This window comes from Podarcis muralis, chromosome 10 (assembly GCF_964188315.1).
Source record: "Podarcis muralis chromosome 10, rPodMur119.hap1.1, whole genome shotgun sequence".
Lineage (NCBI taxonomy): Eukaryota > Metazoa > Chordata > Lepidosauria > Squamata > Lacertidae > Podarcis > Podarcis muralis.
Window position 1 is genome coordinate 44,479,005 of NC_135664.1, and position 14,510 is coordinate 44,493,514.

General features: G+C 40.7%; 1 protein-coding gene across 2 annotated transcripts in view; it reads right to left on the minus strand.

Moving 5' to 3' along the window:
• GRIN2B (glutamate ionotropic receptor NMDA type subunit 2B) overlaps positions 1-14,510 on the minus strand; it is a 283,055-nt gene that overhangs the window by 148,782 nt on the left and 119,763 nt on the right. For both annotated transcript variants that reach the window (XM_028745807.2, XM_077934916.1), the window contains one exon: positions 619-1,217. In XM_028745807.2, coding sequence (XP_028601640.1) covers positions 619-1,217 — 599 coding nt within the window. The remainder of the gene's footprint in view (positions 1-618; positions 1,218-14,510) is intronic.

The window sequence follows — 14,510 nt, forward strand, 5'->3', positions numbered from 1 at the left end:
CGAAGAGACTCGCGGAACGGATTATTTTCGTCTTGCGAGGCACCACTGTAACCCAGTTCCTAGTACATTTAACCCATGAGTGTCCTCACGTCCTTTGCCACTCTTGCCCCAAGACATTTCTTATTGCCACTCATATTCTTGGTCCTTCTGCTACTGACCTGCCAAGCCAGTCTAAAAGCCATCTCTCTTTATATAGCACATACAGCTTTCTCTTTGATAAATCTTAATAATATACTGTACTTTACAACTTTGAAGATCAGCTCACTTGCAGAAAGCCCTCACATATAAATTAACAAAAATAGCTTTCATCCTTAAGTATGTGTACAAACACTGTTAATATGAAGCTGTTACTCTGCTTCTATTTTCTGTTGACTGCCACACAACCAATGAGTTTATAATCAACCAGTTCCTCATTCTGAATTAATTTCCAAACTACTCTTGGGTTAGCATGAATGAACACTGTACAAGAAACAAAGGACCATGACTGATTACCTGTTTACCCCAGAAATCAGACCCAGCTGGAAGTTTTCTTCCTAAAGCATTCAATAAGACACATATCCATTGTGATGGTTAGAACATGCCAGCTACTGACAACCCCATTATGCTGATTTCCCTTACCTATTTAACATGTTTGATTGGTAGATCCTCTTGTCCTGTGTGTTGTAGCAACTGCTCTTGGGCTCAGGAATGAAGCTGTGCTCAGACAGCATGTCAGAAGCAGCCGTGGTTATTATGGCTATTCCGTCTTTCACCCTGTCGCGAAGGCCATAGTCCCATTCATCATATGACACAGAGATAAGTCCAGTGGGGAATTCAGAGGGGACTGTGTCTGTATCTCCAGCCACCAAGCTGGGTACAATCCATGTGTAATCGTACCCAGTCAGACCCACAGAGTTAGCCACCTCAAAGATATAGGTGGCTTCTTCCTTAGTACAGTAAAGGAGGATGACAGGACTCTGGAGTTTCTTGAGCTGATTCTGGATCTTTGAGTCTCCGTCATCCAGAGACATATCCAGCAAGAGCACCTCTTCTAGCTCCCAGCCCACAAAGCTGTTCTCAATAGTGCTACGGACCTTGTTGACAAAGTCCTGGTAGCCAGGAAAGTAGGTAGTGACAATGGAGAAGATGTACCAGTCATATTCTTCCATGATGTTGAGCATGACAGAAGCTTGCTGTTCTATTGATGGACCAAACTGGAAGAACATGGACGATTCATCCTGTGAGAGGAGAAAAGAAGGCGCAGGTGTTAAAAGAAGGAAATGGCAGGATATGTGGACAGCATAGGGAAGAGGGAACCATGCTCTTGTTGCTTTGCATTTAGGTGCATGGCTGTACCTATAATTATGCATGTGTAATACAGCAAAATACAACATGAGAGAGGCATAAGATGCTCACAGATTGTTGGTTGGTTTTCTTTAAATCCTACAATCAGAATTCAAAGGAGGGAAAGTGATTTAGTCCAACAGCTTTCCTACAGAGTAAACTGTTGGTGACCACTGCTCTGTCCCCCATTCCCCATTCCCATTCACCATATACAATCTAGACCAGTCTGCTCCAACTCGAGATTCCAAGATTCCCATCATCCCTGACCATCGGTTAAAGTGGCTGTTCTATTACTGTTGCTGCCAGTTCAGCTTCACTGCAAAATTAAAACAGGGAAAAAGAAAGAAGGCAGTGTGCTGGGTGGGTGGCTTTTGTAGGATAGATGGAGTGACACATTTCTGACCCAGGAAAATCCTGTGCCAATCCAAGGAGAACTTTTAAGAACCAGGCCACCTCTGTCCCCATTTTCCCTATTAAACACAGAGATAAAATGTCCCAGGCCACACATGGAAACTTGGCGGGGGTGGTGAAAGTGATTTTCAAAGTTTTCCACAAGGAGCTCAGGTTACAGTTTAGCAAAGCATTGCAACCGTTTCAAAAATATTGTTTGTGGTAAAGGGCTAAATCAAGTAGCGGGTGACTGATGGAGCCCTTGGCTCTCATCCAGTTTATTACCAACATAAGACATTAGTCCAGCCCATTGTTGGCTTAAGCTGTGTACGCACTATGCCCTTAAAGCACATTCAAAACACATTTGTTCACTTCAGTTCTGAGCACTGTAGTTTACCGCTTGTAGAGTTACAACCCTGACAACCCTGAAACTACAGTGTCCAGAATTCTTTAAGGGGGAAATATGCCTGTGTGATTATAAGCACTTGTCACTAAATCAATATTTTTTATTTTATTGTTTTTTTATATTTTGCCAGACATGTCCTCTTTTTCATGGGTATGTAAATGTGTCCTCTTTTATGCTTTACAAAATATGACAACCGTATATGTCACAAAAAATGCAATACCCACTGGAGGGGGATAAATGAGCAGGGTTTATGTGTTTTGACTACCAATAAATACTTGGAAGGGGGTGCATCTAAATAAATGAGAAAACAGGGTTATGTAGGTGGGACTGAAGAGGTATATTACAGGTTTTTGTAATCTCCACTGTAGCAAGCATTTTTACTGTGAAGATTTGTAATTATGAGACAGCGAAGAGTTTGGGAAGCCGAGATCAGGGAGCAGTTATTTTCCAGAGCAGAGTTTTCAGTTTCCATCTGGAGTAAACCTAGGTGGTTCTCACTAGCAGAAGTCTTAATGCTTTGCAAGGTGGGGCGGAAGGGGAGAGAGAATTTAATATACATATAATTTCCAAGATGGATATGCATGCACACCATGACTTTTCATCAGTTTCTGCTTCAGCAGGCACACCACCAACACTGCCACCAAATTGACAAACCAATTATAAACTCCAACAACATTTTTCAAAAGTGGGTCAGTGACCTGGCAGGGGGCTGAAGCAGCAGAGACTGGAGAAAAAGCAGGTGTGGATAAAGTATGGGTCATAAACACTATCTGTATTATATGCATACATACATACATACATACATACATACATAATATGAAATCCAGAGAAAGTTAAATCCCACTGAAATAAATTGTAACAGGAGTTTGGCAGTGTGTTTTAGTCCGGATGATTTCACGGGTTTCTGCCTGTTGCTTTATCTGCATTGCATCCACATCATATACATGTTAGCAAGCATTATTTAGATTATTTCCTTCCCAACACTGAAATCTCCCTGAATTAAAATTAAATTTTAACAATACTACTCCCATCATCTTTTCCATACATTAAAATGAAGAAAAGAAAACTCTTTACAAAAACCATCTCCTTTTAAATTTACCGTTGTTTAATACATCCAAGCAGCCCACATAAAAATGTCATAGGCTAGTTCACAAGGCATGTAGTCGCTGTTCTAGAGCCACTGTAATTTTGCCTATTATCGTAACATCAGCAGGAGGCTACTTCAGTTCAAGCAGAGGGGCTAAGATTGTTCAAACCAATTCAACCTGGCACCTAGCAAAATGCTCTTGAGTTTAATCACCATGACATTTCAACTACCCAAATGAACTTTAACAAAATTAGCCAAATCAGCAATCACAAGAGTGAGATCAACTATCGGATAAAGAGTGGCAATATCATGGAAGGAAAGAAGTGTTTCTACAGCAAATGAATCAGATTGAGATTCTAATGAAGCACTATTGGAAATATCAATGAAAAAACATACCCATGGCTCAAAACCACACACAGGTTCTTTAGGATTTCACAACTCCAATTATTTTATTTGCAGCCTTTCCAGCTACAATGACTACTAAGAATAGATTATTGAAGGAGAGGCATTAGTTGGAGATAACATTCAGGTTTTGAATCAAGAGCTAAATAACTCATTTAATTTGTCGTAATCCCAACTGAGGGTACTTCCAGACTATTGCTATTTTGAGGTGGGATCACACTTTCTTTGATGCAATTTCATTTAGCCTTCCCACAAATATACCAGTGTGAATGCTCATTAAATAGCCAACACCATCTATTCCCCATGCCAACAAATCAGGATGAATGCTAAATAAACAGGCAATATGAAAGTACCCAGAGATATAATATTATTCTCTAAAATATAATTCTCTAATATTCACCAGGTTAATTGCATCTTCACAAGAAGGCCAATGCTTTTGTATGATGAAACTCACCAATACAGAGCACTGCCCCCTCTTTTTTTTACTGTCCATTGCAGCCATTTTGTGCCGGCACCCATGGCACTTTTATCAAGATATGAGTACTGGCACTGAGTACCACAGAATGCCCTCTTGCCTTTCAATAGTTTGTCTTGTAACACATAAATGCCACCTGATAAAAAATATATTAATATTGCTATTTTTAAAATATTCAAATCCAAAATATAATCTGCACGGAGGAAGAAGTTTGAAAACTACCATTCCCAAATAGATGAATTTGAGGGGGGAGGGCATGAAATAGCTGAATGGAAACTAAAAGCAAAGATTGATTCTATTTGTATGAGTCTGGATAGAGATAATAGTGAAATAAAGAGCATCATAGAATTGTAGAGTTGGAAGGGACCCTGAGGAACATCTTGTCCAACCCCCTAAAATGCAGAAATATGCAGCTGTCCCATGCAACCTTGGCATTTATCAGCACCATTCTCTATCAGCACCAACTGAGTTATCCACTAAATAAATAAATAGCTGTACTTTTGTGGCACCTTTGTTTCAACAAGCCAATCCAGACACATACAGTAGATGTTTATTGACAATTTTAGTATTTCTTGTAAACTGCTTAGAGGTTCTCCTACAATCAAGCAGTATATAAATTTTGTTAAATAAAATTTTTAAAAAAATCATAGTTTCCTACCTGACTACAAATGCTAATTTAGTCTTATCACCAATTACTGCCATTGTAAATAGCTGTGTTAAATTCTGTTAAATAAAATAGTCATATGAATAATATCAGATCCCCATAAAGGTCTGGGCACATAGATGTGTTTTCAGGTGGCTCTGAATAATGGACAAAGGCTCTTTCCTGGGTAACCACACACCCCACTTGGCTCTGTGGTGGGACTATCAGGAGGGCTCCTCTACAGTTCTTAACACATAGCCTGATAGTGGGAAGCTAATCAAATGAAGAAGTGCTGGTCCTAGACTCTGATTTTTGCATTTCATTGCCACCCAAACTCACATTTTACACTTTCCCTCCTGTGCCTTCAGAGGATGCCACTTCACACGTTTGATGAAGTGGCCTCTACTCAAGGATCGTTTATGCCAGAAGAAATTTAAGGTGCCCTGAGACTCCGCTGTTTTTGCAGCAACCAACTAACACAGCTAGCTCTCTGGAAGGTTTGGTTCTGATCCTCAAAAAAAATTGTTAGATCTTTTATTAAGGCATTTGAAATTATGCTGGAATTAAACCTATAGTTTGGGACTCTTTATGGAGCTTGAATATATTATGACTTCTTTAATATTGTATTTTTGCTTCTGATACATCTGCTATCTGTCACAAGAAATAGGTCAACCAGCATGATCTATGAATGAAATGTAGGGGTATATTTGCATTGGCATTTTATCATTGGTTTACTGCCAGAACTACTGCTTTATGTGCTTGTACTGGGGTATGGTTTGCAACCTGATCAGTAGTTGTTTGCTGTAAATGATTGCTGGAAGTTCCAACAGTAATTTATTACTGTTTTCTGGTGTACTGTTGAAGAGATATGAGCAGTTCAAGAACATACTATTTCTATTCTCATAGGCAAAAAGAACTATGTCATTTTCAAGTGCAGTTTCACCCACCTTATTCAGTGCAAAATAATATGAGATAACCACCATTTTTCTTCTCAGGCTGGGGCAAAGGGAAAAAAGGACAACGTTTTCAAAGGCAGCAAGCATATTCATCTCCACTGCAGAGACAGATCTGCACAGCGCATAAGTGAAATACCTTATTACAGAATTTAATGTGGGATTAAATGTCACTTTGAAAAGGCAGCTGAGTGTAGCTATACAATTTCAGGAAATGAAGAGGTTAAAAGGATGGTATTTTCTAGAACTGGTTTATTTATTTGTTGCATTTATTCATGACTTTCTATCAAAAAAAGTCTCTAAGCAACTTACAGATATATAAAATACCAAACAGCTTCTGAACCATTTAAAGCCAAACAGAATAAAGTACAATAGGGCAAAAAAATTCCAAAGGTGTATTTATCCAACAGAAAAAAATAGAAAGGACAAATCCTACCCCACCTTTCTAGAAGATCCACAAACCTAGGTCTACAAGCATCGATATTAAATAAATCTTACCCTGTTAACCTATTATATCCTTCAAATTCTATAGCTGCAGCAACCTTTTTGAACATTTTAATCCCACCTTAAATTCAGCAGTAAAGTATTTCAGTTATGTACTGAATAAACCTGTCTTCTTCCATGGGGACAAATATGCTTTGCCTGGCCAGAGTCTCGTCACATAATCCATGTCTTATAGACTTGATGCAGTATAGGTGCTAAATAAAACTTGCCTGAACCTTCAAACTGTTTTGTTGAGTTCTAGAAAATATACACGCATCCTTTGAAAAACTAATGAAATGCTACTGTACTGAGATAATTGATTTAGTATGCTTCCCAAATACATGCATTGTTTTAATTATGGGGAACGTTAAAGCTTCAGATTAAATTCTGATTAAATAACATAATTTAACACTTTAAAAGTATTATATGTGGTCCAGTTCTAATATAATGGGGCTAATAACTGGTTTTTATTCAGGTGGAAGAGTATGGCTAGAGCTGAGTGATGATTAATTCAAGTGGGATAACGCCGTCATTGTCTGCAGGAATCCAACCAACTATTATTCCATAGTTATGTCTCATCTATCCCTCCCTGCTGTGTGCAACACAGATCCTACTGCTAGGTGCTTCAGAGAAAAAGCAAAATGTTTCACAAAATCCTCAAAAGCCTGGAGCATATTCTACTGCCAGATCCTCTTCCTCCAGAGTCCACAAAGCTCCCTCATTCTGAATCCATAATCAGCATCCTTCCTTTAGCTCTGAGGAGCTGAGTGAGATTTGGATCCAATCTATACAGTGTGCTGGCCAACGCAAACAAGTTTCTTTACTGAAAATCTATTCTGAAGGGACTATTGCTAGGACAACAAATTTCACTATTTTTTAAATCAATTTCTAACCATTTCAACTCCGGAAATAACACATCAGAGTGGTTTATAGCATTAAAATAAATGACAAGCAAACTATGGATTTGTGGCAGAAGCATGGAACACTTCTCAATAGTTGAAGATTCTCTCGTTTTGGCGCAGCTGTCTGCTTTCAATGTGGTGGTCATTTCTCCCACATCCCTACTCTGGAGTGTTTTCCCATCTGGGAGAAATGTACCTGGAAAAATGCTTTGCTATATCACCTTCCTTACAACAAGAAATAACTGGGAAGATGTGGATCGGGCCACAGTAGCTAGATCAGCTGGAGCCTGCCTCATTGGGCACCACAGCTGTGATGTAAGGAATTGAGCAGAACAGAGGGTGAGAGGCGGGGGTGCCAAATTTGGCCTGGCAAAGGGCACCGCTGAAATTTGAAAGACCACAGTCTGCCCCTGAACCTGTCAGTGTAGCTTAGCACCCATTTTCCTCAGATGTGGCAGAGGGAGAGAGTGCTTTGTCCATCCATCTTCTCCTTATTTTTCCTAAAGCAATGGCAACATGCCAAATGACTACTTGCCTACTGTGAGAACAAGATGATGAACTAGGTAAGCCACTGGCCTGAACCAATAGGCTCTTCTTATCTTATTACGACAGTATCTGACCACTGAAATCTGGAATAAGAACTTATGTCTTCACATAGTTCAATCTATGGAGCCTCAACAATCATACGAAGGCATCTGATGACCTCAGAAACCAATGAAAAGTGAAACGAATTCTGCTGCACACTCTCATTTCTGCTTCAGTGGTCCCTGCAGAATCCTGAATTGCTAAGAGGCAATTCTTCAGTGATCATGCCTCCCTCACTGTGTTTCTGCAAAAGATATCTCTGCATTTATCAAAGCACCTTTACCATTAATGCAGGAACTTGCTACAGCTGCCATATGGTGCTGTGACAAGATTGTTCTTTGGATACCCACCCCAGGAGCCACGTTTTTCCTGAGAAAGGAAAGAGTTTCCTGATTTCTTGATGTTCAAGTATCATCACCCATTAATGTTAGCTGGTTGTTTAGGCCATTCTATAATCTAGCAAATGGGACACGGGTGGCACTGTGGTCTAAACCACAGAGCCTAGGGCTTCCCGATCAGAAGGTTGGCGGTTCGAAACCCCACGACGGGGTGAGCTCCCGTTGCTCAGTCCCAGCTCCTGCCCACCTAGCAGTTCAAAAGCACATCAAAGTGCAAGTAGCTCTGGCGGGAAGATAAATGACATTTCCATGCGCTGCTCTGGTTTCACCAGAAGCGGCTTAGTCATGCTGGCCACATGACCTGGAAGCTGTCTGCAGACAAACACCGGCTCCCTTGGCCTGTAAAGCGAGATGAGCGCACAACCCCAGAGTCGTCCACGACTGGACTTAAAGGTCAGGGGTACCTTTACCTTTACCTATAATCTAGCAAAGAAATCGCAGTTAGATGGCCGCTCGCATGCTACTAAGGTTTTTTGTGCACAATGATAGAAATGGGAAGCATGGTTTAAAACAACAGCTACCACCTGCATCAGCCCAGTAATGGTTATATTGGAATGAAACCAAATGAAACAGGAAAGCAGATGATTTCTAAGGTACAGTGATGGCAGGTGTTATAGAGATCACATTTTCCTTGAGATGGCTGACTTCTGGAGATGCTCCAAATCTGGAGGTTCTCCAAAGTTCAACCCAGCTATAAAATGAATTTGTGACCTATAAGGAAATTGTCTTTTCTTTTAACTCGAGTATTTGGGCAGTTTGCCAAAGGTTTTGTGGAAGGAAGGAAGGAAGGAAGGAAGGAAGGAAGGAAGGAAGGAAGGAAGGAAGGCAGGCAGCAGGGAACCAAAAATGTACAGCCACACCACAATCCACCCATTTCCCCACCTTTAAAAAGACAAACCAGGAAGGCATCATTCCCCTCACATTTTTGGTGTGCAGATTAATTCATTCAACAACTGAACTCTGGATGGAAGTTCAAAAAGAAAGCTATAGACTCTTATAATTAACTTTTCCATATTATTCAAATCTCATTTATTACCAGAAAGCTGACATGAAAGTGGGATCTTTGTTACTTAAGAGTTCATTTACCACTGACATAGACTAGCCTGCAGCAACAGTCCTCTGCTTTTTGTTTATCCCTGCATTAATTTTTTACATTTCTTTTTCGAAGATTCAGAATAACACTGTCTGCAGTACTGCAGCTTATAATGTGCAGCATAAAGTGAAAAGTGAATCCTTCATTCAGGTCACCACCCTAAAACATTATGAAAGTACTCTGGTTTTTCAAAAGAAAATGTATATACTGCTCGATTGCTAAAAACAAAATAACTTCAAAGTGGTTTACAAAAAGTTGTTGTTGTTGTTGTTGTTGTTGTTGTTAATCCAATTTATAAACTGCCCTATACCCGGAGGTCTCAGAGCAGTTCACAACAAGACCACAACATACAAAATCAAACGAAAAGCAGTAACCCAATAACCCCCCCCCCCAAAAAAAAAGCTGTATTCTAAAAGGGTGTTGGATGTCAATAAGATCAACCAAAGGCCTGGTTAAAAAAGAATGCTTTTGCCTGGCACCTAAAGGTGTATAATGAAGGCACCAGGCAAACTTCCCAGGGGAGAGCATTCCATAGACGGGGAGCCACTGCAGAGAAGGCCTGTTCTCATGTTGCCACCCTCCGGACCACTCGAGGAGGAGGAGGCTATCACCAAGATACAGCATTTGGGGTGATAGTAGTCTCATGTTGATATCTCTGTAAGGCACTATTTTCAAAGATCAGGCTGAGGAGACAAAGCAACAACCTCTGAATTCCTCATTTCCATTATTTTATCATCATCATCACTACCACCACCACCACAGGTTTGAAACATTTTAAGTATCTAGCACCCTGCACACTTGACAATAATTTGTGGAAGCTGCAGTCTCTCGAAAAATTCTTTTCTGTCTTCCTGATCAAGGCATGATTATGTTATTCCTGATTTATTGTATGGGAAAAGGTTATACTAAAAGTTCACAAAAAGTTGATGCCTTACTACACAACACAATTAAAATCAGGAGGATAGTAACTGGTGTAGCTTCTTCAGCTAACAATCTTTTGCCTGATTTAGTCCTGGAGGTGTGTGTGTGTGTGTGTGTGTGTGTGTGTGTGTGTGTGTGTGTTTTACATAAGTAACAGACTGTTATCCTAAATACACACAACTTGGAAGTAGAGTAAACCCCATTGAACTCAAGATGCCTTCAGCATTAAGAGGTATTAAATTACCCTGTGCTTTGGCAAGTGCAGCCATGGTTTCTAACAGGTCATCAAGGAACATTACATCCCACAGATCATCTATATGCTGTCTGAAGTCATATTTATACTACCATTTCTAAATTAGCCGTGCTTTCCTTTAATCAAGTGTCTCATTGGCATGTTATTGTAAGTAGTGAGGAGAAAGCTTCAAAGCGTTTCAAAATTCCATTTTTAATTTAGTTCAGAAATGCATCTACAGCCATCTGAACTTCTCCAGAGCTAGCAATGTGTGTTTAAATGGGGGGTGGGGGGAGAGAGAACATGCCACACTCTACGGGTGTGAGCAGAACACTGATATCCCAAATGGCATCATTTCAATGTAGCTGAAGTTAATCAAGTGCCCCACTGAAACCAATTGGACAAGCAACTCACAACTTATTTAAGTTCCACTGCTTTCACTGGGACTTTGGTCATGCACTGGGGTCTACACTAACCCTGGATGCAGTGCTTAATAAAAAAATCAGAGACAACAAAGATGAAAGGCACAACATCCTCTGCCTTGGAAGACTGTGCCCTTTAAACCCAGATGTATAGAGTCTGATTCAGGGGTGATAAATAGGATGTCTGCAAATGCATTAATCTTTGTTCATATGCTCCATGGTTAAGCTCTAGAACTGAAAACAGGTTTCTCGAGTTCATGTAACCATGAGTAAAATCCCCATGCAAACCTTCCCTGCTTGAGTAGGAAAGGTCAGGGAGTGAAAAGGTGCAGCTGAAGAACTTGGGGACATTGGGATGAGGCTTGCAGGCTTATCCCTGCCCTCAGCCACACTTTTAACCATTATGTGCTCAGGAAAATGCCTGAATACAGCTTTAGTCCCTCTGTCTAATCTTCTGATCAAAACTGAAAAGTGGCGTGGCAGGAGTAGACAAAGAATTAAAATGCAGCCGACATAAGTCTTAGGCACAGCATTATGGGAGTGTCTATACAAAATGGTAGCTCTACAGTTGACTCCTGGAAACTATCACAAACCAAATAAGTCATTTGGAGGCTTTGCACTTTCATAGTTTTTCTGCTGCTGTTTATGTTTTGATTATGTATTTGTACTGATATATTATTTCAGTTGTAAATCACTCTGAAAACTGGTGTTGAAGGACAGTATATAAATTGTGTAAAATAAAAGTCCGCCCTGCGGAATGCCTTGCCAAGTGACATACATCAAGCCCTGCCACTGTTTTGTTTTGGACAGAGAGTAAAAACCTAGCTGCTGCTAATAACCATGAGTGTTTAAAAAAAAAAGGCAAAGCAGTAAAAAAAATCCATCTTCCCTCTTATCTAGATTTCTCTTCCAATCAACCAGCAAGCAATAGGTGCAGCAGAAAGCTACTGTTACACCTTCTTTGCTCAGCTAATTGATCTTTAAAGTTTTAAATGATTATTGATTCTCTCCCTCCCCACGAATGAGAGACTGAGACCAATGAAGCTCACGAATCTATTTACAAGAATATTAAAGGAGACAAGATACTCCCAACTCAACCTTTGTTGTCTCTGATATCCTGAGAAAGGTGTTTTTGCAATCTTGTTCAAGAAAATACAAATATGATGTAGGTACTATACTCTCTTACATCTGCATTCACATGCTTCTGTCACACTCCATTTGTTGCGCCATTAGGATCTGGCCAAGTCGAAGAAAGTAACAATTTCCCTTGCCACCACTGATCAGGAAAATAAGCAGAAAGACGCTGGGTTTGCATACTACTCAAGTAAAGCTTATCTTCCCTAGAAAAGCAAAAGATGATTCTGCTCAGTGGAACCACAATGACTCTTAGGAACTGAAAACTAAAACAGAAGTAAGTATAATTGTGCAACTAGCAGCAGCCAGGTCTAGTGTTTGATTGTGTTTGTGTTTGAGCACGAGCGCACACATATAGAAAGATAGTTAGATAGCCTTGGTATGGCAGGATTGTTTCATCAGGGCCACAGGGAGGTGAGATTTAACCACACTAGCCACAATTCTCCTCCCAGCCATAAATTCCCCACTGCACCGCATGAACATTAGCTAAAAGCAGTGGCGTAGCGTGGGGGTTGCAGGGGGGGCCGGCCGCACCGGGCGCAACATCTGGGGTTAGGGCAAATCCACGGGTTAGGGGGCGCAAATCCACGGGTTAGGGGGCGCAAATTACTTGCCTTGCCCCGGGTGCTGACAACCCACGCTACGCCACTGGCTAAAAGTGCCATTGTAATGCTAATTTCAGCATGCAAATAATGTTGGTTTACATCACAATTATGGCTGGGGAGAGAATGGTTAAACCTCTTCTCCCTACAGAACTGTGGTCCTGATGAAAAATTAGGCTCCCTTCACACAGTGCTGGGTGTTGGATGTTTTAAAAAGCAGGTGTGTGCTTGAATTCAAATTAGTATTGCTTCAGTGATGGAAGGCATTCATCTACTTAACAGGGACGGGGGAATATTTGGTAATTCTTTCTTTCCCCTGCAGCCCCCCAATCTTGCAAAAACTTCTCTGTAGGGTCTCCCGAACCCTGGCATATGTGTACAACAGTGGCCAAAACAAAGGACCTCCCAGGCCATTCCAATTAGAGAAAAGAAAGATGGTGGTCATAGTTGCTGAGTATCCAGAGTTGAAGCTCAGCAGGAATCACAGGGACCGGACCCTGGCAGGTGTCCAAGGGTGGCCAGTGGTAATGACAGGCCTGGTGGAGATAAAGACAGGTATGCATTCCAAGCATAAAGAGTTAACAAAAACAGTCTATATAGCTATAGAGCCTTTAACCACTCACACCTAAGGGTCTGAATTGAAGATGGACCAGTTAACCTCTGTGAAACTCTCATACAACTATACTCCATTCCGTTTTTACATTACTGAAACTTCTTTCATACAAACTCATAGCAACAGAAAGCAGACCAAGAAATTGCTTAATGAAGACAAACTCTGCTAAAGATTTGACCTAAACAAAACTTACAGATACTGGTATGTGATTTGAGTATCACACATAAAAAATAGATTCAAGGGGGGAAAACCCACTCTGGAATTTAAGTATGTCAAACTGTGGGGAAAATTTCAATCAGAACCAAGTATTTTCCTTTTAATTCTATCCTTCTCCTCCTCTTCCTTCTCCTCCTCCAATCTTGTCCAGATTTAGAATTTCCCCTTTTAATAGCCATTCAGCCTGAGCTGCAGCTTTCTCTCTAAGAATGATGCACGTAGAGGAGCAAAATAGATCAGTGGCACATGTGGCGCAAGATTTCTGACACAGACATTGAGCAGTAGGAACATTTGCCTTTGTTTGCCAAATGCAGGGATAGCAGTATTAACAATAAAAGGGCCCGCAAGAATAAAAAACCAGGGAGAGGCTTGTAAGGTTTAGAAATAGCTCTTTTGCAAGCTTAAAAGAGAACCCGAAACATCTTGTTTTCCTGCATCTCCTGTTGTCTGTTCTCTTTCTTAACCACACTCTGTCACAATGGCAAAGTGGGCTGTAGATAGAAGCAACAGCAGGAGCTACAGCTAGTAAGAAAGAAACAGGCTATTCAGTCAGAATGTCTTCCCAGTCAGAGCACTCAACAAAGAAAGCTAAACAAGGATATAAAAGGGGAAAGAAAATATTGCATCCAGCATTTCACATCTTCTAAGACCACCAATACTACTTTATAGATTATTATTCTTCTCTCTTCCTGTAATATTCTCTCATCCTTCAGTCATTTACTTGATGCACAGGCACTTACATTTCAGCAATGATAATGGCTCTCCTTTCAAATCCTATATGCTAACTGTGGAACTCACTCCCACAGGAGACAACTCAGATGGCTTTAAAATTCATGGACAACAAGGCTGTTGAGGGCTGCTAGTCATGATAGCTATGTTCTGCCTCCACTGTCAGAAATGGTAGTAGCTGGGAATCACAGGTGGGCAGAGTGCTGCTGCATTCATATCCTGCTTGTGGGTTTCCTATGGGCACCTGGTTGGCCACTATGAGAACAGGCCGCTGGGCGAGACAGACCATTGGCCTAATCCAGCAGGGTCTTCTTATGCTCTTATGTTCTTACTTTAATAGCAAACTGAGTAGGAATCTCTCCCTGTGTTGGCAAAATGGTACCATCCACACAAGAAGGATATATGAGTAGGCTTGGGGCAACTCTAAAGTTTGCACAATTAAGAAATATATATGTATGTGTGGAACCCTGTGAGAGGACCCCAAAATCAACCCACTGAGGG